Below are 12,731 nucleotides of genomic sequence, written 5' to 3'. Positions count from 1 at the left end.
TGGTGAAACCGATGACGATAGGGTGGGGTAATTGTAATTGTCATGTTGCTGCCGATGTGCGGAGGGTGTATTCGAGATATTCGAGCCGGAGTAGAGTGATGACATCGATGAGTCCAATGTGCGATGACGTTCCATAATTTAGTTTATTTTTAGTTTTGCAATATTGCAACTAATGGCTTACGACAGCCAACAGCTGTGTGTTGTGTTGTTGTTGTTTTTGTTGAGGCGGTTTTTAATAACGCGTTTCTGTATGTGTGTGTGTGCGTGCGCTTTTCTTGTTCTTATTGTTGCCAGTACGGGTGATTTTCTTTGCTATCGATTGCGGGCTTTGCTTGTTGCTAACTTTTCTCTTGCTAGTGTTGTTGTTTTATACGTTCATATCCTTCGCTGCTGCCAATGCGATATGTTTTCAAAAAAAAATTTAGCGGCTTTTAAAAACAAATCTGATCGCTTTGAACTGTTGTTTGTAGTCCTCCTTACATTTGTACTTTTTATTCGATTTTTTACTCTCTCTTTATTAAAAACAAGTTTTAGCAATTATTATTTTTTGATTTCTGAAATAATTTCGTTTTTGACACTTGTAATTAGATATATTTTATCGGTATTTCATTATTTTTTGTTTTGTATTTACAGTTCGTTAATTTTTCTTCGTTCGCGTATTACAATCAATTTTTTAGACAAAAAAAAAAGAAAGTTCGTTAAAAATTCGTTAAAATAATTTAGTAGACAAATTAATCGTAGCTGTTGTGTTTCCTCTTTTTATATTCGAAATATTGCACTACATTTCTAATGTTCGCGCTTTCGCCGCTCTCGCACGTCTGTCTGGTATTCAGCAGCTACCTAGCTGCCAGCGCTAGCTCGTCTAAGTGCTCATTTAACGAAACACACAAAAAACAAAAAACCAAAAAATAAAATAGCACTCAAAATCAAATGCTATTAACACAAAAACATTCGCATGACTTCATGCTTCTGAAAAAAATAAAATAAAATAAATATTAAACTTAAATACACTCACTTTTTCACGCTAGCTCACATTCTGCACACGTTTGCACCTTAAAATTATTTTTGCACGCTGAGCGCCAGCTATACTTTCATACGTACATATGTATATTAGGATGGTAAAAAAAAAATTAAAGTCGGACTTTGATGCTCTCACCACCTAGGATTTTTTCTATGCACCTGTTTTTTTTAACAAAAAATTCGCTCAAAGCCTGGGAAAATATTTCTCAGAAATAGTATAATAGTATTCGGAAAACTCTGTTTCTCTTCAGCAGACTTGCAATAATAACGTCCAATTATTTATTTAGCTATATTTTAATATTAACTATGTTTTATAGGTCGCCTAAAAACCCCAAAAAAAGCGTTAGTATTCAAAAGTGTCAAAATAAGAAATTGGGTATTACCTATTATTGGAAGTCTCCAGAGAAACAGATATCTTCGCTCGAAAAGTACTAATTTTCGAAAATTCTATACCATTTCTACGAAAATTTTTTCCCCCATACAAAATATGTACATACATGGAAAATTTTGAGCGACCTTAAAATATTTTTGGATTTCACCTGCCTTTTTGGAACACCCTAATGTGCATACGCTAAAAAATACATACTTATATACACACATTTCATGTATACAAGCGATCGTCATCACCGCATCTGGTCTTTGCTATTGTGCTCATCGCAACACATATGGCATCACCATTTGTTTCATACAAATGTGGCTGCATACATACTTTATATACGTACATATGTATGTTCTAGTATGAAGTTCACCCAAGTGAGATTCTCACTGAAGCTCCCTAAACGCAAACAGCTCCTCAAGAGCAGCTACTGTTGCCGATCTTTCAGCGCTTTACTCTTGCCTCATCGAATATTTTGTTTTAGCCACTGTTATTGCTTTAGACGGCGTGCTATTTGTTTTCTTTTTTTTTTTGTTGAATTTTTTTTGGTATTGTTATTTTTTCTTCTCACTAGCAACATTTATTCTATTTTTATACAAAGTATATACATATGTATGTAGCTGTCGGCGCGTACTTTCTTGCCAACAATTTTTACACAAACAAACGCCGTGTAGTTGCGCGAATTTATTAGAAACAAAACTGTGTACAGTTGTTTAATAAATATTCTCGATTTTCTAAGCTACATAAATTTTGTGCATATACTTGAATATCGCAGCTAGTAACACCCAATTGGGAGGCGAACAGGATATGAAATAAAAATATACAGTCATAAAGCTGTCTACAGAATTTTGGTTAGATGGTCATTCATATTTCAATTCTTCAAAGGAGAATACGGGTCCTATAAGCCCTTTATAGCCCCCATTCCTAGTACCAAACCTGTTTGTGGCTTCTTAAAGAAACATTTTGAATAGGTCATTTGTTGCAACTTGAAGCCAAGCTGGTAGCAAAAATCTTCAAATTACATATTTAAAGACTTGCTCTTTGCTCCATTGAATTGAATTACTATGGTCTCACAGTGGACTTAACATGGAATTATATCTCTTGACATCGTTCGCATATGGACCCGATTGTATATTACGGGCGATTCAGATTTTGCACATAATGGTATCAGACCTAGCAAATCCATCGCTAGCCATAGTTTTACAGTGCGGCAAAGCCAACTTTCGGCCATCGAAGCCACCATGAGTGAATTCTTCGCTCAAGAATTGCTGGGAGGGGTACAGGTGTTGGCTTCAACCTTTTCATCGACTTTAAAGCCGCCGATGAAAGCGAAGGGAGAAGTTGGCTTTTCGACACCATGTCTAAATTGGTCATCCCCGAAAAATTAATACGGTTGTGTAGTTCGACGTTGCGCACAATATTGGGCTCCGACAAAATGAAGGAGGAGCTGTCCATGTCGTTCGAGACTAAATGAGCTTTTTGACAAGGCGACCCACTGCCGCAAGATTTCTTCAATCCGACGCCAACTCGCAGTGGCACTCTATGTAGCAAAATCATAATTCTTCTAGGGTATGTCGATGATATTAGTCTCAGCACCACAGCCTCGAGCGCAGTATTTTCCTGCTTGGAGGAGCCGAAGGAGATCTCTCTAAGTGAACCTCATTGGAACACACAAATAGGGTTAGAGTATTAAGGCATACCTTTATGAAGTGAAGGACTTTGTAAACCAAGGATCCAGCAGCATCAAGAGTACTTATAATGCCATCTTGGAGACCAAACAAAGAATAACTCCTGGGAAGTGGTGCTACTTTTGTTGACCAATTGCAAACCAGAGCGCTCTCTTGTCCAACAAATATTATTATATTACTCTCAGTTAAGTTAGGTTGCAGTGGCTGCTTTCAGATACACCAGCACACTTATACCCATCATTGGGCCCGTTGTGATACCACAAGGGATCTCGTAAACCCCCCTCCTACACAAAATAGAGGGTGGAGTTGGCAAATTTGAGAAATCTCTTTATCTTTATCCCCGCTATATTTCTCAGGGCTTTAATAGCTCCGGCGCCAGTCTGCTCCTTCAGAGAGCAGCTCATGCAGAAATCATCGAATGGCACCCAGAGTCTCTCCGCGTTGCCTACTAGTATACCTCTGTGTCCCGTCACCCATACCAAGAGAAGGGTGAACTGCTCTGCCATCACGTTGAGTGATCTGCGGCAACTCACTACAGTTTCCAAGTTGCATGTGCCAGAATCCAGAGCTTTTAAAGCCGCTTGGCTGTCTGAAAAGATGTAGATGTTATTTCATTCTACTGCTTCTATCCTTAAGCACTCGGTAGCCTCGCCTATGTCCGCCAGCTTGGCTTGAAAGATATTACAGTGGTCCGGAAGACGGAATTACTTTGAACTGCTAGTTGTTCCGAGTACACCCCACCTCTGACCTTGTGATCCAATTTGAGTCCATCAGTGTAGTCCCGGAATGCTCAGATTCCATTGTACTTATATCCTTTGTCGAAGGTCGTTGCCGGCACGCAATAATCTATTATTTCCGGCAGACTAAGCCCTTCCAGCATTGAGGTATGACGGCAGTGATTCGCTTTTCAGCTAGATAGATTCCGCAATCTAACCATAATGAGCTTGGATAAAAAGCTAGCTTGGTGAAAAGATTATTATACTCGACACATATTTCTGGACAAGGGCACCCACGAACCACATTTGCTACTGCTTGACCGAGCTTCTCCAGTTTGTGGTATGTGCCTCGATGCTGTGAAGCAGTGAGGAGAAATCCAGAGTTTTATGACGCCTCCGAACGGTAAATGGTCTCAATGAGATCCTCTTTTTTACGGCGGAAATGCCCTCGGAGGTTTACCATTTCTGCCAAAAAGCGACAGCTTCTGGACCTACCGAGTTTTACTGCGCACTTTTAACCACTCGACCTTCTGACTGAATGGGCATCATTAGTCAAATAAAATCAAAGTATGCCTACACAGTGGGTCATGGACACTTTATTGGTCTGCCATGGAGCTCCGTTAGGCGAAAGTACTATATCTAGATAAAATACGAAGCGCAACATTACTGAACAAATACGGAAGGTAAAGGCAGGCTAAGTCCTTCATTCCGGATACATGTATCAACAAGGAAAACCGAAGAAATCCATCGCCTTAGTACGCATGAAATAAGAATTTTAATAGGTTTTCTGACTGGTCACTGTAGAGTAACGAAACACTTGTCAGACATTGGAGTGGTTAACTCTAATCAGTGGAGGTTGTACAACGAATAACAGGAAACAGCAGAACACATTATGTGCTACTGTGTGCCCTCACTGGGATCTGACTACCTAGGACCACCATACCAAGAAGCACACGACTTAAATGGCATTCAGCCAAAGGACCGCGTGAGATTTCTTAGAAATACGTGGATCAAATAAGACCTTTACTCGCATAGAGGTTTGTTAAAATAGATCAGTTCTGTCGCGGTAAATAAGTGACCTGCTCCCTCTTCTAGATATAATCTAATCTGTACTGGCCTTTAGTAATTTTTGCTTTTCCTAACGCATCATAATCTCCCTCTCTTTACTCCAAAGACTACAATTGGTTTGAAGCAGTTTTCGTATATAAAGTAAATGGGTGAAGTAATAGCTCATGCAGGATAGAGCTGTTGTTTACTAGACTACAACAACTCTTTGTTTCGTAAACGTGTTGAATCGCCGCCCTGAAAAATGTATCAAAGAATCTAGGTCATCCACTTTTTACCGTAGCCCTATTTACATTAATAACTCTGCTAAGGCTTTGTAAGTTCTCCAAATACCCAAGGGCGAGCGAAACCATCACTTTTTTTTAAAGCCGAGACAAAACAACGTATCTGCATTCATCAAACAGGGCGAACTCTGCTCCCACGTAACTGACGACAGTTAATCTTCGCAAAAGTACCTAGAAGACTTAATTCTCTCGGGAACTTCATCAACCCGATAATGATTTACCTCATGCAAAGAAGTACTTCTTTGAACTAAGCATCAATGCAATAGAGCATTAAGCCCACTCTTGTCGTATGTCTAGTACATGGCGCACAAGTGCGGGACAATGACAGCATCCGATAAGGTGGCCCTTGGAGTACTTGAGAGAAAGGTTCCGAGAACGATGAGCTGTATGAGCTTTACAAAGCCATAGAAATAGTCCAGCGAATCTCAATATAGCGGCTTTGTAATGTCGTGCGAGTGAGCACAAACGTTTCATCAATACATCCCAGCTGGCGGTAGCAGAGGAAGAGGGAGGCATCCTCTGCGATAGAAAGCCCACGTGGCGAAAGGCATGGCTTCACTTGGCATTTCAAATTGACGCCAGTTAGCATAAAAGACGAACGACTAGCGAGCTTTATTAGACTACATAGTCCAAAATTTCGTAGGCGAGTTCAGCGCCAAACAAGAAGCAGAAGTTTGTTTTCAAACTTGGGCGGATCAGTACACATTTTTTGTCGATCTAGCCTAATGTACATAAGTATATACTTATGCGAATTGTGTCGCAGATAGAACGCATAATTGCACAAATCTCATAGCTCTTGTTGCGAAAATTTCTTTCCGCTTCAGCGCCGGTGTTTCGTAAAAGCTTACGAAAAAATACGTGCTTATTTTTTTTCGTTCGTATGTATAAAAAAACATACATTCAATTCATACATATGTATGTGAATGAATTTATCTATTTATCACCAATATGCTTTACACACTAAATTCGCATTAGCCAAAATCGAGTAGAGAAAGGAAGTCATGCATCAAAAGACTGCCAAAAAATAAAAACTTATTTCATTGTTTCTTTTTGATTTTCTTCATTCTTTTGCGTTATTTCGTGTCTGCTAATTTCTTTTAAGTATTTAGGTTTTTGTGTATCTTACTCATGATCTATTGGCTAGTTGTAAGAAAATTAGGCAATCGTACCAATGGCCAGACAGTGAACTGACAACTGAGGTATGTACAATGAAAATGGATCACTTGAATGTTGTGCAATGTTTATAGTAACAATGGATATGGTGCATTAGTACGGTTTTCGTATATTAAGTATGTAAAGCAATGAGCGTCCGAATTGCTGAAGGATGAACTAGTCCTGCTTAGAAAAAAATTGAAATATCTACTAAGGCAGCTATAAGAGGAAACTTGGCACTTTTGTATCTAATATAATAATTTTCAAAATAAATTGGCAAGTGAAAGCGTTATCTTCAGTGGGCTTGCAATAGTTTGGAACCAGTCGATTCGCCTGAGGGGTATACCAATAAGTATATGTGTAGATATACGCTTACTGTATACAAACTGATCGATTTTTTTCCTGTGCTCATAAACATCAGCAAGCTCTTGTCTAGATTAATCAGCATGCAAATCTGTATATATGTATGAACACATGTGTCCAAATGCTTTGTAAATCAAATACCCGCGTACAATCTGCCTCTGATCAGCGATCAACGCCTTGCGGCATTGCCCAGGCGTTTTCGCTTCTTTGCCGATTGACCGATTCGCCAATCCGCCCGCTCGTACGCATTTTCAGTGGCGTCTTCAATCCACTTCAAACTATTTCAGCCGATTCGGTTCAATTCATTTACTTTTGGTGTCAATTATTTTTTGTTTTCTGCGTAATCTAAGCAATACGCAATGTTTGAGTTTTTTTCATTTTATTTTCTAATTGGTGCGTACATTTTATGTATTTTTACCAATTTGAGTTCAGTGTGCCAATATGTTAGTGTTTTGATTTCTATTTAATTTCTGTTTCTTTTGTCTCTATACTATATATGTATGTACATATGTATGTATACATGTATGTATAGTATGTAGTTGCCTTTCGCAAATTATGCAGCAGAAATCACTGTTGTTCGTAGTAAATATGCACGTAGAAAATGACATACAAATGATTCTAAATATTATGCAGTAGAATTAAAAATTTGACGAACTTATTATTTTTGGCTCGATTTTGAAAAGATTCCTCAGCAAAAAGAAACACGAATTTTATTTACACGCCATTTGTTCATTAAAATTTTTTTTTTGCATAAAATGCTGTTATGATGAACTGAATTTTCTAATTGACTTCCAAACTTGTAATAATATTTCTCTTAATGCATTTTCATACTTACATACATATCTACATATTTTATTCTGATTTATCGTTTCATTTTAGCATTTTAAACAATCATTTGCAAGCATTTTCTTGTTTTACCTTAAAAAGAACTAAGTGCTTGCCATTTGAGTTGTGATTTTTTACCGGAATTTTTATTTAGAAGAGAGATTCTAGATTTATGCATTCTCATAAATCTTTATAAGGAACCTGTCTAATTAAATGCATAAATGGCAATAATTTTCTGATAATTTTTTCCCTTTAAAGTCTCAGGACCGAAAGTCTATCAACTGTGCTGTTCTGCATACATACATACACTGACAATGTATACAATAGGGTGCAGCGAAAAAAATCAATTCTTCCAGTTCGAAATTTAAATAGTGCGGAAAAGTTGCGTAACATTATCACCTTAAACTGTGTTAAATCGTTTTCCGATCGGATAATATTTACGGTCGCCCCCACCGCTTCAGAATTTCGAAAAATCTTTCTAATTATGGTTCGTTTATACTTTTTTTTGTTCAGATTTTGAGTACGCAGTTTTGTAGCCCATTAAATTTTAGTTCAACAAAGAGCAAGTTTCAAGTTGCTAAAAAAAATCGCCTTGATTTTTGCACTCTTTTTGTTTTTTTTTGCTGAGTCTCACGCATTTTCTTCCATATAAAAAAATTGTTTGATTTTTTAGCAACTTTAAATTGGCACTTTACTATACTAAAATTAAATGGCCTTTCTAACTGCATACTCAAAATCTTAAAGAAATACGAAATTTTAAAGCGCTTGGGGTCACTGTAGATATAATACGATCGGAAAACGATTTAACGCGGTTCAATGTGATCACGTCGCGCAACTTTTCCGCCTTATGAGAATTTCGAAATCGAAAAATTCATTTTTTTTGCTCCACCCTAATGTGCAAATATTAAAACTTATAAGTATTTTTTACCGAAATTTGGCAATTTTTTTTACAAAAATTAATTATGGCTAAACAAATACATGATTTTAAGAAAACGCCTTTTTAATATGTAAATATTTGCATTGCAGTGGGGAGCAGAAATAAGTGCATGGTAATTTTTGTTAAATAACTTCAAGGTTTCTAAAGTTAAAATTGTTTGTTTTTTTTCATAAAAACCCAACCATATACTTAAATCAAACTTTCAAAATTTATACAGAGTTAGAAAAATTTAAGAAGTTTTCGTTAAAATTTTAAGCTTTTTAAACTGATTGTTTTGAGCATGCAGTTTCGTAGGCCATTAAATTTTAGTACAATAAAGTACAAGTTTTAAGTGGCTGCAAAATCGCTTTGATTTTTAATATTTTTTTTTTTTTGCTGACGGCTGCCACAGGTGATGAAGACTCTAGGTCTCCGTGTTGTCTCCTGAATGACAAACACCTTTTCTTGATGACCCGTTTATGTGCCTAGGAAATCTGTATGACCAGACATTCCCTTTATTCAAGAAACTAGCTCTTTGAGTCTAACCGCCGCAATAACGGCCGACCAGATCAATTCCATCAAGCGGAGGTAGATGCAAGATCGCATTAAGGGTGCATACGGGCGTGAGACAAAGGGGCGGAAATTCTGTAGAATTTAAAAAAAATACACTTTTTTGGTTCACAGCGACGAATAGGTATTAAAAATGCCCTTCTAATTAATTTAACATTTCTACACTAATAAAGTTAGAAGGACGAATCTCAGGGATGTGGTCGTGTGTAGTCCTAAACATATATATATTTTTTTAAATATGTATTGCATATTTTTAAGGCTATTCAACGATAAAATTTTAACATGACATTTTCAATTCCTATTCGTCCTAATGCACAAAAAAATTGTCTTTTTTAATTCTACAGATTTTTCTGTTTTTTTCTGATACCCCTTCATTGAACTGAATTTTTAAAATAATTTGTTTAATCAATAATCTCTGGAAGTTTCGCGATTATACTGATTTTTGTGTGTATAAATTTGACTGTCGCACTGTGTAATGAGACCAGATACTTTTGTAAATAATAACTTCCGAAAATTTTAACGAAATCTAACCAGAAATAATTAACGAGCCTAATCGAAGGCTTTTAAGAACAACATTATGCGAATTTTTGTATTTTCTTAAGCCCAATAAACGAGTGAAACGTAACTACTGAAATAATCCCGACCGGAAAGCCCTGATTCAGAGAACTGAGATTTTCTGAATATTGCCAAAACAAGCTCTGTCATGGAAATCCCTTCTACAGATAATCTATTCACCCAATAGAAACTGAACAAGCCCTTGCATACAAAAATTAATCAGTGATAATCACTTCTGGCGCTGAACACATTCTCTCAACAACGGTTCTCTCGTAGTGCCTGGACTAGCACTGCCACGCAATATCTTGACTTGGGTAACTAGTTCAGGTGCTAGGTAGACTTTCTCTAGTACAGTTAAGTTGGAAGCGGCAGGCCAATAAAAGTGTAACCTTGACGGGCACAGGATAGTTTGTCCTAAAACAAGTGTATCTTAGTGCCTGGTCTGGCTCCAGAATAACAGTTGCCCTTTGAGATAATCACTTTTGGCGTTGGGAATTCGTTAACTGAGACACTTTTTAGCAGTGCCTGAACTGGATGTACCCAACAAAATCCTGCCTGGACCAATAAATAACCAATACTGTTGCTGGCTCGTTTTTTTCCGAGTAGGTCTTCATACCACTATGGAAAGCACTGGCAAGTGACAGCCATATAATAATAAACTATCAGGGTACTGGGAATCTTCTCCGAAACTAAACTTTCCGTACCAGAGGTTAGTCAATCTAGCATACAAGAACGCATCAGAGATCTTCATTTCTTCAGCGGGAGAGCTCTCTTGAATAGGTTTATCTCTCTTAGTTCCCGGACTGACTATAGCACTCAACACCTTCCGAGTTAAACTTCCGGCCGGTATCATTCAACTTTGAAGTGGTACACACTTTGCTATTAAAAAATACATAGATAATATAGTTAGGTATTTATGAATTTATAAAAAAAAAATAGGTAGGTGCATGTTGTCGTGCAATAAAGCGTCTGACGCATTATTGTTGAGATGATCTCAGCACAAATTTAAATTTGCAAACCTCAATGTTATTTGATAGAGACGTAATGTTGGCCGCTGTGGCTGAGTGGTTAGAAGTGCGTAATACCACTTCGTAGGACACGAGTTCGATCGCTGGTCCGAGCAATATACAAATTAGAATTAAAAGTTTTTCTAAGAGTAGACGCTACTAGGCCGGCAATTACAAACCGCCGAGTGTATTTCGGCCATGCAAAAGCTTCTCATAGAAATCCATTTGGCGTTTGGAGGCGACATAAAATGTTGGATGCCTCCAGCTGTGTAGCAACTTCAAGACGCACGCCTCAATTGAAGAAGAAGCTTGGCCAAACACTTAGCAAGCATGTGTAAGCGCCAAAATAATTTTTTTTTTGCTAACATTTTACAAATTTATTTTATTCTTCTTTATTTATCTCTTGTATTTTTATTCTTTTTGCATTTATCCATTAATCACTTCACAGCTCATTTAAAAACTGTCAGTTTTGCAACTGCTCACCCACGCTACTACCGTTAACTACTTAGCTAGCGCATCCTAGTGAATATGATCAACAACAAACAACGCAACTCGTTAAATCAACAAACACCCAAAGCACACACACACACACCTCACTTGTCTTATTTAAATATTGTATCACAAAAGCTTGTTAACACCAACAAATAACGAAATTATTCGCTATAAGCACTTAGAAACGTTGCGTGTAAATCCATTTAAAGTTATTGTTAACTTGACATTGAAAATATTATTTCAATAGCAATCATATGCTAATTGAGCCACAAGACCGACTTTACAAAAAAAAAAAAAAACAGAAAAACGATTGAGAGCTTGAGACTTTGTATACAAACATACATATATATATTTATGCCTATAACTACATGTAAATGCTGTATGTTTGGATATGTATATACAGTATCGGTCATATCTATAGCACGCCATTTCAAAGTGATATTGTGTGCCACTTATGTTTATTTATTTATTTTTAAGAATTTTCAATTAAAATACAGTTCTTTCTCTAACAAAACCCATATAAACCCAAGTTTAAAAATTTGTAGAAAACTACAAAAAAGTGCAACAAATTTTCACCTAAATTTCAAACTTTTTTCTCGGAAGTGTTTGAATTTTTCTGAATACACAGTTTTATAGCCCAATCCATTTTAGTCTGCTAATGTGCAAGTTTTAAGTGGCTAAAAGTTACCGTTGATTTTTTAGAATTTTTTTCGCCAAAGGTGTTGCGGCTTTCTTCCATATACAAATAAATTGAGTTTATTCATTATATGGAAGCCAATGCGACAAAAAAAATTCTAAAAAATTAACGGTAATTCGTAGCCACTTGAAATTTGCACATTATCAGACTAAAATTTCAGGGGCTAAAAAACTGTGTACTCAAAAAAATTCTAAGACTTCCGGGAAAAAAGTTTCAAATTTAGGTGAAAATTTGTTACACTTTTTTGTAGTTTTCTACAAATTGTTGAACTTGGGTATATATGGGGTTTGTCTGAGAATGAACTAAATTTTAATTGAAAATTCTTAAAAATAAATAAATAAACATAAGGGGCACACAATATCACTTGGAAATGGCGTGCTATAGATATGACCGATACTGTACATACATACATAGGTATATATGTACATATATGTATGTGCATACATATGTAGTTTTCGACTTGTAAGCCGGCGAGCCTCTGAGGCGGGGCGCAAAGCACAAATTTCATTAGCCATTTAGCACTTTGAAATTTGAGGTAATGCTAGTTTTTTATTTAAAAGCGCAAACATTTGAAATGTCTCTCTGTTGTGCTTGGAAAACAATTACAGCTTATTTTTTGGTTGCGAATTGATAGAAGAGTTCTTCTACTACACGGCAAATATTTGCTTAATTGCTATTTCTGTAATTAATTGTACAACTGTTATTATGTTGTAAACTTTATTTTTTATCCTTTTTTATTATTAAAGAATAAATTAGTTTTCGTACAAAAAAATTTTATTTTTATTTTTTATTTTGGTTTTTCTTTTTGTCTAAGTTGGTCTCAATAACCCCGTTTTTCATCAGTTTGCGCAATTTATTTCACTCTTTTTTTAAACAAATTGTGTGCGAATTTTTTTAAATAAAGGAGTCACCACTTGATTTTTATTTTTTTGTTGATATTCTAATTCTGCCAGCAATATTTATGTACCATTCATTAGCCGGCGCACGAAAGCCCACTCGCGTACT

The 12,731-nt window shown here is 36.4% G+C and overlaps 1 protein-coding gene across 4 annotated transcripts in view; it reads right to left on the bottom strand.

Moving 5' to 3' along the window:
* Positions 1-12,731, bottom strand: part of LOC118747280 (titin homolog) — a 202,163-nt gene extending 189,432 nt beyond the window's left edge. The window contains exon 1 of one of the 4 annotated variants that reach the window (XM_036481281.1): positions 12,694-12,731. In XM_036481281.1, the coding sequence (XP_036337174.1) occupies positions 12,694-12,696 (3 nt within the window). In that variant the 5' untranslated portion in view covers positions 12,697-12,731. Of the gene's footprint in view, positions 1-44; positions 585-12,693 lie in introns of those variants that run through there. The other 3 variants (XM_036481280.1, XM_036481282.1, XM_036481283.1) reach the window with 3 other exon arrangements.

The sequence above is a fragment of the Rhagoletis pomonella genome, unplaced genomic scaffold (genome assembly GCF_013731165.1).
Source record: "Rhagoletis pomonella isolate Grant_MI unplaced genomic scaffold, Rhpom_1.0 Rhpom_scaffold_00011, whole genome shotgun sequence".
In the NCBI taxonomy this organism is placed as follows: Eukaryota; Metazoa; Arthropoda; class Insecta; order Diptera; family Tephritidae; genus Rhagoletis; species Rhagoletis pomonella.
This window is presented reverse-complemented; position numbering and strand designations above follow the sequence as displayed.